The sequence below is a fragment of the Gobio gobio genome (genome assembly GCF_949357685.1).
Source record: "Gobio gobio genome assembly, chromosome: 23".
In the NCBI taxonomy this organism is placed as follows: domain Eukaryota; kingdom Metazoa; phylum Chordata; class Actinopteri; order Cypriniformes; family Gobionidae; genus Gobio; species Gobio gobio.
The window spans coordinates 2,007,873-2,026,573 of record NC_137119.1 but is presented as its reverse complement, the minus strand read 5'-3'; the positions used below and the strand labels follow the sequence as shown (position 1 = coordinate 2,026,573).

The window sequence follows — 18,701 nt, the reverse complement described above, 5'->3', positions numbered from 1 at the left end:
TCATTCAATAGATACTAGTACTTATTCATTAGATACTAGTACTTATTCAATAGATACTAGCACTTATTCAATAGATACTAGTTTTTCATTAGATACTAGTAATGAATAGAGCTAATGAATAACTACTAGTATCTATTGATTACCTATTACTAGATACTAGTACTAGTATCTAAAAAAAAATGTAATAGTCACAATTGGAATACATACTAGTCATCTGAAGGACAGATCCCCATAGAAGGTACTAGTATCTAATAAATAGGCCTACATTCTAGTACCAATTTAACAGGCACTAGAATCTAATGAGTACCAGTATCTAAAAAATAACGAATAACTACTAATATGTTGTTGTTGTTTTTTTAAGTACTAGTATCTAGTAGCCAATGAATAAGTACTAGTAGCTTGAAAATAGATACTATTTTGTTTTAAGGATTAAATGTTAAAATGGCTTGCCATACAATATGTACCTTTCCACGTCTTACTTTGAGCTCTTTTGACCTTCGGGAACCTTCACTACAACAACATGAGCGAGCTGTAATTATAGACGAAGACATTCTGGCATGACTCATGCTCTTCCTTACAGCTAATCAGACGCGACTGCTAATGAACGTATAGATGCGATGCATAATCCACGCCGCATTTCAGCCCGGAGTAAAAAGGGCCGGCAGGAATGATTAATTATTCCCTGCCAGCAGAAGAAGGGAGGGAAGCTTCGGTCCGATGCGATTGCTTGTTTCAGGAACGTTCCCGTTCGGGTTGATCACCTCGGGCCAAATGAGATCTGGCAGAGAGGAGCAGTGGGTCAGAGGAGGTTTCTCCTCCCGGATATAGAGCTGGAATCAGGCTCCCCGCGGAACATTGCCGTGCTTGGTCTGACGGAAAAATCCCGTAAATGTCACCGTGATTTAGTGAATATTTCATTTTCCATTTCCTCTTTGTTGCCTTGTTTTCGGGGGGTTTATGGCCGGCATACATCCTTGAGCTCCTTCTCTGTTGTCGAGGCAGGAGTGGAATCAGATCACATTTGCTTTGAAGTCTTCAGGCCTTGCATCCCACCTCATTTCATTGTTCAAAGGAGAGAAAAATGTGAGGAAAAACAACAGGAACTGCGTTTTTTTTAATTCAGGCTTATTTATAGGTGTGTGTGTGAGAAATGGGACATGCTCAAACCTGCTAACAATAGTTTTTTTTTCATCATTTACAAATGTTATCAAAGCAAACAATGAAAATATTGTATTTAAAATTGCTGAAAATTAATTTAGGGTAACTCATGTAAAAAAAAAAAAACACTTTTTTACACATGCTTGAAAAACTGCATTTTATTCAATCAAAGCTTTATGCATTTCTAAACTTGCCTCCAGTAGTCGTTCTTTCTCCGTGACGCATCTGTCAGCATATAGGTGTTTTAAAAATACTCCGAAAAGCCTTTAGAAAGTGTGCAGGAAGGCTGTGCGCATTAATCCCTTTTCATGGTGTAATGGCAGTTTTCAGTTTGATTTATGTGGGGAGGTTTTAGCACAAGGCTTCTGTGAATAGGCAGATGCAGACCAATAAAACCTGAGCATTTTGCACCCGGGCAGCTTAGAGTTGCACTTTGTTAAAAAAATAGTGATCTTAAAAAGGGTTGCACGTGATCTGGAGGAAGAGGAGCCCATCTTTATTGCGTTTCGGGGCTGGATGAACTCCTCGCTGTCAGGATGAATGCTATAGTTCTCATAATGAAGGCCAAAGCGGCTCCTGTACCTGCAGGGAAGGTGCTGGTGCTGTAATGAAACACCTTGTCAAAAACTCCACAATACTCAAAACACGTCATCGTTTATGTAAAACAAATGAATGTGCATTCCAGAAAATCCACCCCAGCTTAGCACATAAACTTCAGTATGTGAACATTATTGATTATGATATTATGACATTTCTTTAACCCTCTGGTGCTCTTGGTTTAGGGGTTGCATTGGTTGTCACATACAAATTTAACTTCATCCACCCCAGTAAAACCAATGCAATTTATTTTTCTTCAATAATATATATATTTTTTTAATTTTGTATTTTGAGGTGATTTGATGGTATTTTTTTATATTTATGCAATAATTATGGTCTATTTTTGCCATTGAAAATTATACAAAACATTTTTGTTGAAATTTCTTTTTTTTGTGTGCAGTATTTCAGGTTAAAATAGAGACTAGGCCTTCATAATATTTTTTTTTTTGAAGGCAGATTAGCGCCTCTTTTGGAATTATTTAAGAAATCATGCAACCATGTGTGTGACCACTAGAGGACTCTATGGAGAGGCTTGAGAATTCACTAGCTCTGTTTTGAACACATTTAATGTTTTTTTTTTTTTTTTGGATGGATTTGAATATATATTTAAAAAATCTCAAAGACAAAGTTTTAGATTTTTTTTTGTTAGAAATATATTTTTTTTCAGTGAATTTGTGTTTTTGCCGATTTCCCATTCATTTCTTATGGTCGGTCATTTATGACCAAGGACAATGAACGCTACTTTTGTTTTTTTTTTACGACCAATTAGCATGCTCGAATCATGACCCCAATTTGTGCGTGTGTTTACATACCTAATGCTAGAAAAGTCACCAAGTTTCATATCATTCTGATGAAGCCGGTAGAGCACCAGAGGGTTAATGCAAATTTGAAATTTGCATTAAAATAGTTTTCCAGCAATTACTTACAATCGCTATGACAATTTTTTCAATAATTTTAACACATTTCTTAAACTCTTAACGCAGTTAGCACAACATTTGTCTGTGTAGGCTATACTATCAACACATTAAGTGTTGCTTTTACACAAAATGCATACAGTTAACACAAATTTAAAATGCTTGAACTTCTTTTTTACGCACAAGCTCAACCTAGATCAAAACACTGGATCTTCACTGCCAGATTGACCAATGCTTTAACACTGTATGTCAGAGCAGATAACATCATGTTCTAAACCCTAACCTTATAGACCAAAGTCAAGGTGAACCGCTGTTTATACTGTGAAGTGAAACATATATAAATATATCCCCTGTATTTTATTCCATTGTTCCTGAGAAACAGCGGATTGAAGTTATGCAAATATATAAATCACAGCTGATTCCCATCTAGGAATTGTTCAGGTGTTGATGTTCTTTCAATCACATGACCATATGTTATACAGTAAAAGAGGACGTCTTTGGGCTGATCTTGTGTGAAAAAGGAACAATATAGAGCAACACAACGAAAGGCAGAAAAAAGCCTTTATGAGGGAGAGGAAGATGAGGAAGAGCAAGGGAGAATTTCTGCAGCAAAAGAAACAAAATGCATGCATTTACTAAACCCAACAAAACACAAATGTGGAGAGGCTTCAAAACACACACAATATGATCAATACAATATACTGTCTATTGTATAAAAGCAGACCTGACACATCAAATAATGCCGATAATTCCATCGAGTGTTCGTGTTTTTATGACATTGTGCTATGATTGACTAAATGCTCCTGTTGGAAGAGAATGTGTGTTAGGGTTTTGGTAGAAATAGTGTGTATTATTGTATTTTGAAAATTAGTGCTGGAGTGTGTGATTTTGAGCATGAAATGAACGTTTTGTGTGATGTACAGTGGGTGTGTTAGTTAAGTTAAGAGTTTAAGTTGACAAAAATTGTCATAGCGATGGTAAAAAACTGTAATAAATATTACAAATGCACATGATATTCATATGTAAATGAGAATGCCTGAAAACACCCATGCTCAAAACTCATTGATGCTCTGCAGTGTTATCTGATTATAGTTTTTATTAATATTTTGAATTTTATACTTTTCATTTAAAATGTTATTTCATGTTGTAGTGATTTAGTTTTTTAGCAGTAAATGCCAATATACACTCTAAACAATGCTGGGTTAAAAACAACCCAAGTTGGGTTGAAAATGGACTAACCCAGCAATTGGATTGTTTTAAGCAAACATTTAACCCAACCGCTGGGATAAAACAACCCTTTCACTGGGTTAAAATAGCTGGTTAGTCCATTTTCAACCCAACTTGGGTTGTTTTAACCCAGCATTTTTTAGAGTATAGCTTTCGTTTAATTTTATTTCAGTTGGAACAAGTTCAAAATGAGTATTGTTCATAGAAATAGAAATGAGTTATGAAGGAGATGAAGTTTCTTATAGTGTGTTTTATTTCAGTTCAAGTGCCCAATTATGCTTTTTCGAATATTATCTGTGAATTAGAGCTGTTTGTGAAGGAACACAGAAACTTTTAAACACATACAGTTCTTGTTTTCTAAACGAAAGAAGTGATTCTGAACTGCTGGAACGAGTCAGTAATCCAGTCTCACTTCCTGTTACTCGCCTATCTAATACATTTGCATAATGCCAGACTATAGTCTTGATTGGCTGAACAGCGTCTCTTTGCCCCGCCCTCACACACTGTATCTGTATCTGAGACTGGAAAAGTTTGGTTCGTGTTGTTCATGTCAAGAAGACACACACACACACACACACACACACACACACACACACACACACACACACACACACACACACACACACTGGACCATTCACAACAGACTGGGCCATCTGACCAATCAGAGCAGAGCAGGCTCTCAGAAAGGCGGGGTTTAGAGAGATGTTTGCTTAAAACAACCCAATTGCTGGGTTACACTGCAAAAAATGCTTTTCTTACTTAGTATTTTTGTCTTGTTTTCAGTCCAAATATCTAAAAAAATCTTACATTAAGAAGCATTTACTAGACAAGCAAAAGTTTTTGTCTTGTTTTGGGGGAAATAACTCACAATTAAGAATAATCTGCCAATGGGGTAAGACAAATAATCTTAATTCAAACAGAAAACAAGATTATTTTGTTTACCCCATTGGCAGATTATTTTGCTTATTTTAAGCAAAAACTCCCTTGATTTTGAGATATTTTCCCCCAAAACAAGACAAAAACTTTTGCTTGTCTAGTAAATAATTCTTAATGTAAGATTTTTTATACATTTGGACTGAAAATAAGACAAAAATACTAAGTAAGAAAAGCATTTTTTGCAGTGTAGTCCATTTTCAACCCGACTTGGGTTATTTTTAACACAGCATTTTTTAGAGTGTATCTAACACATTTGCATATGCCAGACTATAGTCTTGATTGGCTGAACAGCGTCTCTTTGCCCCGCCCTCACACACTGTATCTGTATCTGAGACTGGAAGAGTTTGGTTAGTGTTGCGAGAAGACACACACACACACACACACACTGTGAGCGGTCGACCAATCACAACAGACTGAGCCATCTGACCAATCAGAGTAGAGCAGGCTCTCAGAAAGGCGGGGTTTAGATAAACTGAATCTTTGAATGAACTGTTTCAGACTCTTTGAGGCTTGAGGTGATGCTGAAATGTGTATTATGAGAAAATTAAAGTGTTTTCCGGCCTTGGATGCACATAAACGCATCGTAGGAGGCATAACGGGGCACTTTAAAGGGTTAGTTCACCCAAAAATGAAAATTCTGTCATTAATGACTGAGCCTCATGTGGTTGGACACCCGTCAGACCTCCGTTCATCTTCAGACACAAATGAAGATATTTTAGTGTAAATCTGATGCTCTGAAAGGCCTCCATTGGCTCAACTTTACACTCTCAAGACCCTTAAAAGACACTAAAGACTAAAGTTACAAAGTCCATCTCACTACAGCGGCTCTACAATAACTTTATGAAGAGACGAGAATAGTTTTTGTGCGCAAAAAAAACCTAAATACGACATATAGTGATGACGATTTCAAAACAAGGCATCATGAAGCTTCGAAGCGTTATGAATCAGTGAGTCGAATCCTGATTCGGATCGCGTGTCAAACCGCCAAACTGCTGAAATTTGGCGATCCAAACTGCTGAATCGACTCACTGATTCATAACGCTCCAAACTGCTGAATCGACTCACTGATTCATAACGCTCCAAACTGCTGAATTGACTCACTGATTCATAACGCTCCAAACCACTGAATCGACTCACTGATTCATAACGCTCCAAACTGCTGAATCGACTCACTGATTCATAACGCTCCAAACTGCTGAATCGACTCACTGATTCATAACGCTCCAAACTGCTGAATTGACTCACTGATTCATAACGCTCCAAACCACTGAATCGACTCACTGATTCATAACGCTCCAAACTGCTGAATCGACTCACTGATTCATAACGCACCAAACCGCTGAATCGACTCACTGATTCATAACGCACCAAACCGCTGAATCGACTCACTGATTCATAACGCTCCAAACCACTGAATCGACTCACTGATTCATAACGCTCCAAACCGCTGAATCGACTCACTGATTCATAACGCTTCGAAGCTTCATGATGCCGTGTTTTGAAATCGTCATCACTATATAAGTCGTTATTTAGGTTTTGTTTGAGCACAGAAACTATTCTCGTCTTCATAAAGTTATTGTAGAGCCGCTGTAGTGAGATGGACTTTGTAACTTTAGTCTTTAGTGTCTTTTAAGGGTCTTGAGAGTGTAAAGTTGAGCCAATGGAGGCCTTTCAGAGCATCAGATTTACACTAAAATATCTTCATTTGTGTCTGAAGATGAACGGAGGTCTGACGGGTGTCCAACCACATGAGGCTCAGTCATTAATGACACAATTTACATTTTTGGGTGAACTAACCCTTTAATGTTTATTTTATTTCCAAGTGACATCTCTGACATCCAACGTCCTATCATTTTTCCCCACAGGTACGAGGATAGCGACGAGTAATGGACTCGCTCTTCTCCTCCTCACGTCTGTCCTCATGAGGGAAGCGTGGCTATAGTTTCAAGACACTGACTGTGTTTCCCAGAATCACTCTTATTTCAGAGCCAAGAGAAAATTGCCTGCTATTTGGACGGAGCGGACAGCGCAGTCGTCCCGACCTTTACTTCAAACCACTGCACCCAATGTAGTCTAACGATCATCACCAGAAGCACTTTTGTTTTTCGGACGCCCAGGAGAAGGAAACTGCCATAGTGGACACGTGCTTCACACTCCAAATCAAGCCTGACACACACACACACACACACACACACACACACACGGACTCTTATGGGGATCTCGCGGCCCATATATATATTTTTGGTTGGTTTTTGTTGACCTTTTATCTCCAGCTGTGAATTTAATACATTGCTCTGAAGTTCGGAAGAGTCTATATTTGTGTAACATATGAATATATGAACAGATATACAGTATATATATATATATAGTATTTGATTTCATATTCTGCCATACATTCACAGCCTTGAAAACAAAAGGCTCCACGGCTTTAGTACATGTTGTGTTCTGGATGGCTCGTAAATCACAGTGTTTACGCTGCATTGATTTCCAATACATGTGCTTTTCATTTATGTTTGGCATAATAAACGTGAGTATATTCCTTTCTCCGTCCTGTTAGTATGGTTGTATACTCACATGCACTTCCATGTTCGGTTAGCATGTATAGCATGTGAGCACAACGTCTGGAGGCAATAGTGCCATTCAACAGCATCGTTTCAGTGAAGTTGGGCTGGAGAGATATTGTTTGTTTGGCTCTTGGGTCAGATAAAGGGATGGAAAACCTTGGAATCGCTAAAGCTGTCACATGACCTTCAGTGCTATTGAACGTTGTGATTGTGTCCTCTACACATCTCAAGTGTGATTCGCCTACGTTTAAGTGTGGAAGATGATTGCTTTTCACCTCTTGAAGCGACTGTCATTTCCGCCATCTTCAAAATCACGTTTCATGGATTTCCACTAAAGCTTTTCTGTTGCCGATTGGTCTTCTCTTCCCCGCTCTTTATTGTAATTAGAAAAGGAGCAGCTTTAGAACACACAGAATGGTATTCATATGCGTTTGGCCTTTTGTTTTGGAAGTGGTGTGAATTATCAGAGAAGGTGCCATTTTCCCTAAAGCAATGGCGACACTTTTAAAAAGAGTGTTTTAGTCTTGTTCTTATGCCACTGAAGACACTTAGTCCAAACAAACATATCCTCTAACCGCTCAACACCACAAAGAAGACGTTTATTCAGAGACTGAACGCAAAGAGTCGCTGAAACGTCCTCTGATTCCCAGAAGATGATTGACATGTCTTGATTTTAAAGGGTCATGACACTGATTTTTTTAATTATTTTAATGTTTCTCGAGGTTCACAGGTTCAGTTATTTTTACAGAAAAAAAACACAGTTTTGCTCAAAAGTTTACACACCCCTTGCAGAATCTGTGAAAATGTGCATTATTTTTACACAATAAGAAAAGGCATGATATTTTTATTTAGTCCTGTCCTGAATAAGAGATTTTACATAAAAGATGTTTACATCTAGTCCACAAGACAAAAAAAACAGCTGAATTTATTAAAATCACCAGTTCAAAAGTGTATGAACCCTTGATTCTTAATCCTGTGTGTGTGTGGGGTGTGTAAGTGTGTTGTTCCCTGATGATCTACGGCTGTGTGTGTGTGTGTGTGTGTGTGTGTGTGTGTGTGTGTGTGTGTCGTTCCCTGATGATCCACGGCTGTGTGTGTGTATGTGTGTGTGAGTGTGTGTATCGTTCCCTGATGATCCACGGTTGTGTGTGTGTGAGTTTAAGTGTGTGTGTGTGTTGTTCCCTGATGATCCACGGCTGTGTTTGTGTGAGTGTGTGTTGTTCCCTGATGATCCATGGCTGTGTGTGTGTGTGTGTGTGTGTGTGTCGTTCCCTGATGATCCACGGCTGTGTTTGTGTATGTGTGTGTGAGTGTGTGTATCGTTCCCTGATGATCCACGGTTGTGTGTGTGTGAGTTTAAGTGTGTGTGTGTGTGTGTGTGTGTTGTTCCCTGATGATCCACGGCTGTGTTTGTGTGAGTGTGTGTTGTTCCCTGATGATCCATGGCTGTGTGTGTGTGTGAGTTTGAGTGTGTGTGTGTGTTTTCTGAGTGTGTGTATCGTTCCCTGATGATCCACGGTTGTGTGTGTGTGAGTTTGAGTGTGTGTGTGTGTGTGTGTGTGTGTGTGTGTGTGTGTGTGCGTGTGTGTGTTGTTCCCTGATGATCCACGGCTGTGTTTGTGTGATTGTGTGTTGTTCCCTGATGATCCATGGCTGTGTGTGTGTGTGTGTGTGTGTGTGTGTGTGTGTGTGAGTTTGAGTGTGTGTGTCGTTCTCTGATGATCCACGGCTGTGTTTGTGTGTGTGTGTCGTTCAGTTTTCCAGCATCTTCTGTATAGCTGAGCCTCTCCAGCAGTGACTGTGTGATTCTCTGTGTGTGTGTGTGTGTGTGTGTGGGTGTGGGTGTGTGTGTGCAGTGACTGTGTGATTCTGAGATCTGAAGACGATTGAGCGACTCAAACAAAACTATTAAAACAGGTTCAAACATTCCCTGATGCTCCAGAAGGAAACACGACACATTCAGAGCCGGGGGTGAACACTTTTGCATTTGAAGATCGAGGTAAATTAATGTGCCTTCCTGGAAACATGTGAGTGTCTTCTGTTTCTTCTGAAGGGCATAACAACAACTGATATTTAAACAGAATAAGAAACATTTGGACATCCCCATTGTGTGCAAAAGTGTTCACCCCCGGCTCTGAATGCGTCGTGTTTCCTTCTGGAGTTTCAGGGAATGTGTGAACCTGTTTTTATAGTTGTGTTTGAGTCCCTCAATTGCTTTCAGATCTCAGAATATGACAAAGATGCTGGAAAACTGAAGAATCTGCAGGAGCTGGAGGATTTTAATGAAAAACGCTGGTCAGGTAAACTGCTCAGGACAAACAAGAGACTTTCACAAAACACACACACAGCCGTGGATCATCAGGGAATGACACACACACACACACACACACAAAACACACACACACAGCCGGAACGACACGCCGGATTAAGAATCAAGGGTTCATACACTTTTGAACGGGTCATTTGAATAAATTCAGCTGTTTTTTGTCTTGTGGACTAGATGTAAACAGCACTAAATAAAAAAAATAACATGCATTTTGTATGATCCCTCTTATTTTGTTAAAAATATTCACATTTTCACAGATTCTGCAATGGGTGTGTAAACTTTTGAGCAAGACTGAGTCATTCAGAGACGATATTCAAACGAGACGCTTGATTAAATAAATGCTTTGTTTATAACGAGGTGGACGTTTTAATCGAAGAAGCTTGCTGGATGTTTTAACGGTGCTGAGACCTCTCAAATCAAGGCAAATTTGATTTCTCATGTCATGATCCCTTTAAAATAACATCACCTGCGACGCCCTCATCACCATATTTTAAATGCGACAGCAGTGTTTGGAAATAGGATGGTGACATTTAACCAACACTGTGTTATCAACAAGAGCGAGACGTCCCTACAGGAATCTGAAGAACTGCTTCTGTTTGGCATTCTGCTCATGGATTGATATCTCGAGGTGTTTTTATATCATTTAACCAAAGACTGCTGAGATGGGCACATTGCAGGACTGTTTACAAAATACATTTAAGACCCTCGTGTATTTTGCCAAATCTATGCTTGGCTTTGGAAAACTCATTTCCTCACCCATGAGGGTGTTGTGCGTAGTGTGCGTTCCTCAGTTTTGGCTTACAGGGCAGTTGTATTGGGATTACACTGGGATTAAAACATAAGGAACAGAAAGGCTCAACAGCAAACCAAAAAAAGCAACTTAAAATGCTGAAGAAAGTCACATAAGTGGACGACCCCATAGCGAGGTTTATCCTGCACCACAAACTATTTGATGCAAAATACACCATATATTATGAATATAGCAGTATAGTTAAATCATATTTAACAATGTCGCAACCGGCACACTACAAGACAAGACAAAACATCTGAGTGTTGAAATGAGTGTTATGGCGGATTATCACTGATTAAAGGGATAGTTCACACAAAAATGATCATTCTGTCATTAATTCCTCTCCCTCATGTTGGTCCAAACCCGTCAGACTTTGGTTCATCTTCAGATATTTCTGATGAAACCTCTGACCCCTCTATAGACAGCAGTGTGATGAACACTTTCAAGGGCCAGAAAAGAAGTAAAAACATTGTTAAAATAGTCCATGTGACTCCAGTGGTTCAGCCTTAATGTGATGAAGAGATGAGAATACTTTAGAGCGGAAAAACAAACACAAATAACTACTTTATTCAACAATTTCTTCTCGGGTGTGCCAGTCTCCTACACTCTCAATAAGAGTACAAAATTGTACCTTTTAAGGTACAAGTGGCCGTCACTGGGGTGGGACGCTTAAGGGGACATTTTTGTACCTCTAAGTCAGGGGTGGGCAAGTTCGGTCCTAGAGAGCTGATGTCCTGCAGAGTTTAGCTCCAACCCTACTAAGCCACCACAGTAAAAAACTCATGGCTCCCAGCATGCATTGCAGCATTAAGTATGTCACCATTGTTGAGATTCATATGCTGACTCTTGATATCTGTGTGCGTCTCAACTTTTTTCTCCCTGGAATGTATTTAAAAATAAGAATTCAGAATGCCTGATCTGTGGCAAGAAAATATTGTTGGTGAATATTATTCATTAATATTTTTAGTCAGTGATGAGTTCAGTCAATGACAAGGTTCATTTATGGCTTCTTTTGATTTGAACAGATTATATTTGTTGTTAACACTGTAACAAAAACCACAAACTCACATAAAAAGCCAAGAGTCAAACTGGCCAACTAAATGAACACTGATCTCCATAATGGTGACCAATTTTAAGTTTTCACTAAAACATCAACATCTAAACCTCTGTTAATACTCAATAAGAGCTTCTATAGATGTCTTTCAGGGTTGGAGGCAAACTCTGCAGGCAAAACAACTTGCCCGCCAATGCTTAATTGTAGGGGTAATTGTACCCTAAGGACCAATTGTGTACCTTTTAAAGGTACAGTTATACGTTTTGTTCCCCAAGGAACAAAATTGTACCTCCACTGTACCTTTTTTTCTGAGAGTGTATGTGGTTTTGCGTTGCAAGAACGGTGGCTTACCATTGGCCGATGCTGTTCATGTGAGCACCACAACACATGTGTGTGATGATGACGCTGAAGCTAGCCAATGGGGAACCGCCTTTGAAGGCGCTGTACTGTATTTACAATGCAAACCGTGTAGGAGACTGGCACAGACAAGAAGAGATTGTTGAATAAAGTGGTTATTTGTGTTTGTTTTTGTGCACTAAAGTATTCTCAATGCTTTATCACATTATGGCTGAACGATTGGAGTCACATGGACAATTTTAACGATGTCTCTACTTCCTTTCTGGCCCTTGAAAGTGTTCATTGCTGTCTATGGAGGGGTCAGAGAGCTCTGGGGTTTCATCAGAAATATCTTCATCTGTGTCGACGAAGGGCTCACAGGTTTGACATGAGGAATTAATGACAGAATTATCATTTTTGGGGGAACTGTCACTTTAATGACACACAGTTATAATATTCGATTTGAAAAATAGTGCATGACTAGAACAGGCAAATTTATGATGCACTGAAGATGCTTTTGTCATTTTTGGAAGCACAGCTGAGTGAAGAAAGTCAGTGAAGTTTTTTCATGGCTATAGTTTCAGTTTTAGGGTGCGTTCACACTTGGGATGTTTGGTTGGATTAAAGCGATTGCTGGGTTAGTGCGGTTCATCTGAACACATGTGAAGCTGCCATCCCAACCCTGGAGCCCAAACAAGCGGAGCGAGACGCTAAAGAGACGGGTCTCAGTCCGCTTCCAAACCAACTCTGATGCGGTTCCACTGATATATGAGCGCAACACGGACCAAAGACATGTGAACCAATCAAAAACAGGACGTGATGTCACAAGATGTGGATTTGATGACGCGGAAAGATCGGTGTATCCACAATGAGTAGAAGGCAAACGTGGAGCAATGAGGAGGTACAAAATGGAAGTCCTGCTGCTGTTCTGAGTGTGTTGAGCATTTGATGAGCTCTTCGTGAGTTCTCAGCTGGTAAAGATAAAACCATATGTACACGCATGAGATGATGGCGTTTAATCAGCACACAGCATTGTTCTGAATGTTTGGTGAGCAGCTCCGTCGCAAAATATACGTCATAAAAGCCGACCAATCAGGTTGTGAGTGTATCCCTCTGCCTTGGGTTCGGGAACTTTAGGTTCGCTGTTAAAAATTACCAGGACTATATGTTTTGTTTTTGTTTTTTGGTCAAGCGAACCAAACAAACCGAACTACAAGTGTGAACGCACTCTTAGTTAACTATAATAACCCTGATCTGAGTACCATGGAAATGAGAATGCCAACTTTTAATTGAACCCTAAAAGTTCCTGATGTTTTGATGGTGTAGGATACACATCGCTGCTCTGACATCTACTAATGGACGTCTCTGGCTTGTAGCTGTAATGTGAACCGCTTTGATGGCTCTATGATCCTGATCCTTAAATGAGGTCACGGAACAAAAAACACACCACGATATGTCTTTGACTAATGAGACGGGTCGTGCAATAGAAGGTTGTTTAGCAAAATTCTTGCCAAATTGTACTCTTCATAATTGGAAGACTAATCATAAAAGCAGCTGGAACCTCTAAACTCTCTGGAGATTTATGGGCATTTGTGACTTTGAGAGCAGCTGCTATCCCAGAGTCCGTCGATGGCAATGTACGGCGGAGGTTTGTTCATCTACATAAAACTGTAACTTTAAGTCGGCACTTTAAATAGGGCACGCGGTGAATGAAGATGATGATGATGATGATGTGCTGTAAATAGACAAAACACCTCATCTAAATCCATCTGCAGCATTTCAACGCAGGACACCCGTGGTTAGCTATTCATAAAGTTGGGGTTGTCATATTATAACACACTTCTAAGTACAACAACAAACTCATTTGATTCAAAGGTTTCAGATGGATATGTACAGCCTGTGTAAAAGTCACTGTAAACTAAAACAAGCCGCATGGTTTATTTCCATTTCTGATTTGTTTTCCTTTTTCTACTCAGAAAGGAACAATTGTATATGTGTATGATTTCAATGAATTGAAGATGTTTCTGAATCTGATTTCTGTGGGAAAGACTTTCTTGTCCGGACGTTGTTTTGGATAACGATTTTGGAAAACTGAACAGCGGACGGAGACTTTGTTCCCAAAACAATCCCGGAAGATGGATCTGGCTTTGGATGATTAGACATGATTTCTGCATGAGACGAATCATTCATACGGAGAGAAGCCGTTCCACTCGGAGAAATCCCAGGATTTGTATTTCATGGAGATCTTCTTCAGATGTTTCGTCACACGGGGAATCGATGTATATATGGATCACCATCTTGTTCAAGTCATAATTAAATGTTTACTGGACTCTTTCAAAATACATGACGTGATTTCATTTTACTGAGCAAAGCTAAAGTTTGTAATATAAGACAAAATGAGCCACATTTGAATAAAGTATCTTCACGGCTGTCTACAGAGGGTTTTTATGAGATGTGCAGTGTAATTTATGGGCTGTGCTGCAGATGTGCTTTAAAGGAACTGCCGTTTGAAGGACAGAATTTGACGGATGAGAGGAAAGTTATGACACGGTCCCGCTCGAAGACATTTCCACACCACGCTCATGAAATATGAAAATTAAATTTCTCTAAAGCACTGCCTTCATTTTTATTCATTTAGCTCAAAAACAAAGACAAATGGACTGGGGAAGCGGCCGGTCTGTCCCTCATGTTCTTCCACGATTTGTGGCTTGTTTGGACGCCACCGTAAAGCTGGTCTGAAGAGTTTTTATATTCCACATTTCATCTGGAATGGCTTGATGAACGTGCTAAAGAACCTGCTGTAGTCTTATATACATCCTGAGAGCTTCATTGATTAATGCCAAAACATAAAACAATATGTCTCATTTGAATGTAAAGCTATTTATTCATGTTATTGTATAATAATTGGACTAATGGTGTCCCTGGAAGTATTTCTCATCATTGCAAACGTATTATGGTATGGCTTCAGAAGAATTTGATAAAGGGCCGTTCACACCAGGAACAATAACTATAACGATAAATACTAACGTCCACACCAGCGCACAATATCGTTCTGTTTATTATAAGTGCTGCAGTTTTGTCGCCTGTCCCTTTAAATGCGGGAGCTCTTTAAAGCAAGATGGATTCTGATTGGCCGATTGGGTTTTATCGTTCATCAGCTGGAAAAAAATAAAGCGTTCCAGTGATGTATTATGTTATAGTTCTGGTGAGGATTCTTTTATATTAAAACATTTTTCAGAACATTATATTTATCGTCCTTCACTCTCAGAAAAAAAGGGTACAGTGGAGGTACAATTTTAAACATATAACTGTACCTTTAAAGGTACAAAATTGGTCCTTAGTGTACAACTATATCATTGTTTTTCTCTACTTAGAGCAGGGGTAGGCAAGTTCGGTCCTAGAGAGCCGCTGTCCTGCAGAGTTTGGCTCCTACCCTGAAAGACATCTACAGAAGCTCTTATTGAGAATTAACAGAGGTTTAGATGTTGATGTTTTAGTGAAAAGTGTTTCCCTTAGTTGGGCAGTTTCACTTGATATTTTATGTGAGTTTGTGGTTTTTGTTACAGTGTTAACAAAACACAATCTGTTCAAATCAAAAGAAGCCATAGACAATAACTGTCATGAAGAAAACTCATAATATATAATAATAAATAATGTTCACCAACAATACTTTCTTGGCACAGATCAGGCATTCAGAATTTTGATTTTTAAACACATTCCAGGGGGAAAAGTTTAAACGCACACAGATATCAAGAATCAGCATATGAATCTCAACAATGGTGACATACTTAATGCTTGCAATGCATGCTGGGAGCCATGAGTTTTATACTGTGGTGGCTTAGTAGGGTTGGAGCTAAACTCTGCAGGACATCAGCTCTCTAGGACCGAACTTGCCCACCCCTGACTTAGAGGTACAAAAATGTCCCCCTAAGCGTCCCACCCCAGTGACGGCCACTTGTACCTTAAAAAGTAAAATTTTGTACTCTTATTTTTGACAGTGTTGATGTGAACAGACCCTAATAGTGCACAAGTAGAGCGGTCACATGATATTATGGACTGTGTGATACTTTCATTAAGGTTTTTATTATTTTGAAACTGAATCCTGGGTAAAAAGAAAAAACCTTTTAATTGTAACCCTCAATGTTTAGTCTTTGATAAGTATAATACGACACAATGACTTGAAAAATATTAAACAAGACGTTTTGCTTACGTAGAATTAAAGTTGCAACACTAAAACCGGTTTCATTTAAAGTCACCATGAAATCAAAATAGACAATTCTTATTTTTGAACTAATATTGCAGTGTTTATTCTAAATGATTTATCATCATTGTGTTAATAATCTTGAATCAGAATAACTTAATTTCTTCCCTGATGGCGAGGGCGGGGCCACCTGTCACTCACATGAGATCCACCAATAGCAAACCACAACCATCCAATCAATTCCCCACAGACACAATCAAGCCCCGCCTACATTTGTTCTTGTTTGAGAAGCGATTCACTCGATATACGGCACAATAGAGAAGAAAAGACCAACGCAACTCCTCTTTCATGATGAGTTGAAGCCATTTACACAATTCGTTGCATATAAGTATTATGAAAGTTCATGCAAAATAAGATAATCGGTAAGGTTTTATTTTAGGGATGCACGATATATTGACCACCATATCAGTATCGGCCGATATATGATCAAGTCAAGTCAAGTCAAGTCAAGTCAACTTTATTTATATAGCGCTTTTAACAATGTAGATTGTTTCAAAGCAGCTTTACAGTGTTAAACAGGAAAATAATGCAGCATAATTTTATTCAGCTGTATAGCCATTCTGGAAAAAACGCTGATGTCATCAGTTCATTTCAATTATCATACAGTGACAGTGTGGGCTTTAGATCAATAATTCGATCAGTAATTTAGTTTAAATGGTTAATTTAGTTTATTAATTAGATTTATTTCGATGTTTAGTTGAAAAATTTAGTGTCCCCAACTGAGCACGCCAAGCCAGGGGCAACAGTGGCAAGGAAACCAAAACCCCATTAGGTGACCTAATGGAGAAAAATAAACCTTGGAGAAACCAGGCTCAGTCGGGGGGGCAGTTCTCCTCTGGCCAATTAACAAACAGCGTATTATTATTATTATTCTGGCAGTTTTACAGCTCAGAGGTCATAATAGATCAGAAAAGGTTCACTTTTAATGTCATCCTTATTGGCACAGATAAGAAAATGTGGCTGATATATTAAAGCCGATAAATAATGTATTATATTACATGATGGTTTTCAATTGTTTGAATATGAGTGGAATCACTTCAAAATGAAAAATACAGTTGTGCAGCGCAATCATATCGGCTACTACCATTATAACGAGAACATCATAATGGAGTGCTTGGGAAGTGGATTTTAATGGTGAGGCTTTTGTTTTTGTAATCAGGTTCTCAAAAATGACATACAAATATGGATTTAGATTTATCGGTATATCGGTTATCGGCTTTCAAATCAGAATTATTCGGTTATCGTATCAGACAAAATGTTCATATCCGTGCATCCCTGTTTTATTTGTTAACATTAGTTGACTACATTAGTTAACATGAACTAACAATGAACAATACTTCAGCATTTATAAGTCTTAGTTAATGCTAATTTCTACATTTACTGTTAACATTAGTTAACCCAGATAGCAAATTAATGAAATCAATGTTAATGTGTCAACGTCAACTGCATTGAACATCACATTTACACCCACAATTAATGTTGAACATTTTTAGAATCAATGGTTAATGGCATCAATATAATGTTACAATGTGATGTTGGTTCAGAAACTTAAACACAACCACTACAACGGACTTAAATCCACGCAGCCTGAAAACAACTGAAGATAAAAGAAGACAATACATCTCCCAAGATCTCAGCAGAAGCTCTTATTGAGAATTAACAGAGGTTCAGATGTTGATGTTTTATTGAAAATATGGGGTCGCCATTATGGTGATCAGTGTTTGTTTTAGCTGGGCAGATGGACTCACAGCATTTTATTTGAGTTTGTGGTCTTTGTGTTTACCGAAACACATCATTTTTTGTCAACAATCCCAGCCGAGGAATAGGGTCTCATCTAGCCAAACTAGGGCTGTAACAATTTGACCAAAAATAAAATCTCTATTAATTGAACATTTTACCTCGATTACGATTAATGAACGATTATTTTGCTCTTCTTTTTTTTTTTTGCTTTCCTTTCCCCCCCCCCTCATAGTTCACTGATAAAGTTTGTACTTTAAATATTTTCTACTATTAAAGGTGGGATCTTTTTTTTCTAATGAAAAACTGCATTTCTTTGTGATTTCAAAATACTTGAAGGAAACGGTTGACTTTCAGCAGTTATTGTCAATGGGGCAGATTTCTGCTTGTTGTACATCAGATACAGACAAATTAGCACAATAGGCCTACATTACATTTCTTTGAATGCATTAATGAGAGAGTGATTGTGTGTGAATTAGTCATACCGTCTCTATTGATTATGAAGCTGTGGTTTGTACTTACTTCAAAAGGTATTAAAATCTATGCTATAACGGTTGAGTTTCTAAGCTACTTTAGTGATAAATCACAGGGCAGCGTTGACAATGAGTTTCTGCGCTCCTCTGCGCGCAATCTTCACGTGATGTGCGAGCTTCTGTCTGTGAGTGATCGTGTCACAATATATCAGGCATTAGTTCATCATAATACACATCTGGTCTAAAATCGCTTCAATGTTCAAACTGACAAGCCTTAAAACACATTCAAATGACAAAGCTTTGTGAGGACGCAAGTGAAAGTGATCTG

General features: G+C 38.7%; 1 protein-coding gene across 1 annotated transcript in view; it reads left to right on the top strand.

Annotated features, from left to right (window-relative positions):
* Positions 1–7,376, top strand: part of vstm2a (V-set and transmembrane domain containing 2A) — a 78,300-nt gene extending 70,924 nt beyond the window's left edge. The window contains exon 5 of the mRNA XM_079805960.1: positions 6,698–7,376. Coding sequence (XP_079662086.1) covers positions 6,698–6,774 — 77 coding nt within the window. The 3' untranslated portion in view covers positions 6,775–7,376. The remainder of the gene's footprint in view (positions 1–6,697) is intronic.
* The last annotated feature ends 11,325 nt before the right edge of the window (positions 7,377–18,701 follow it).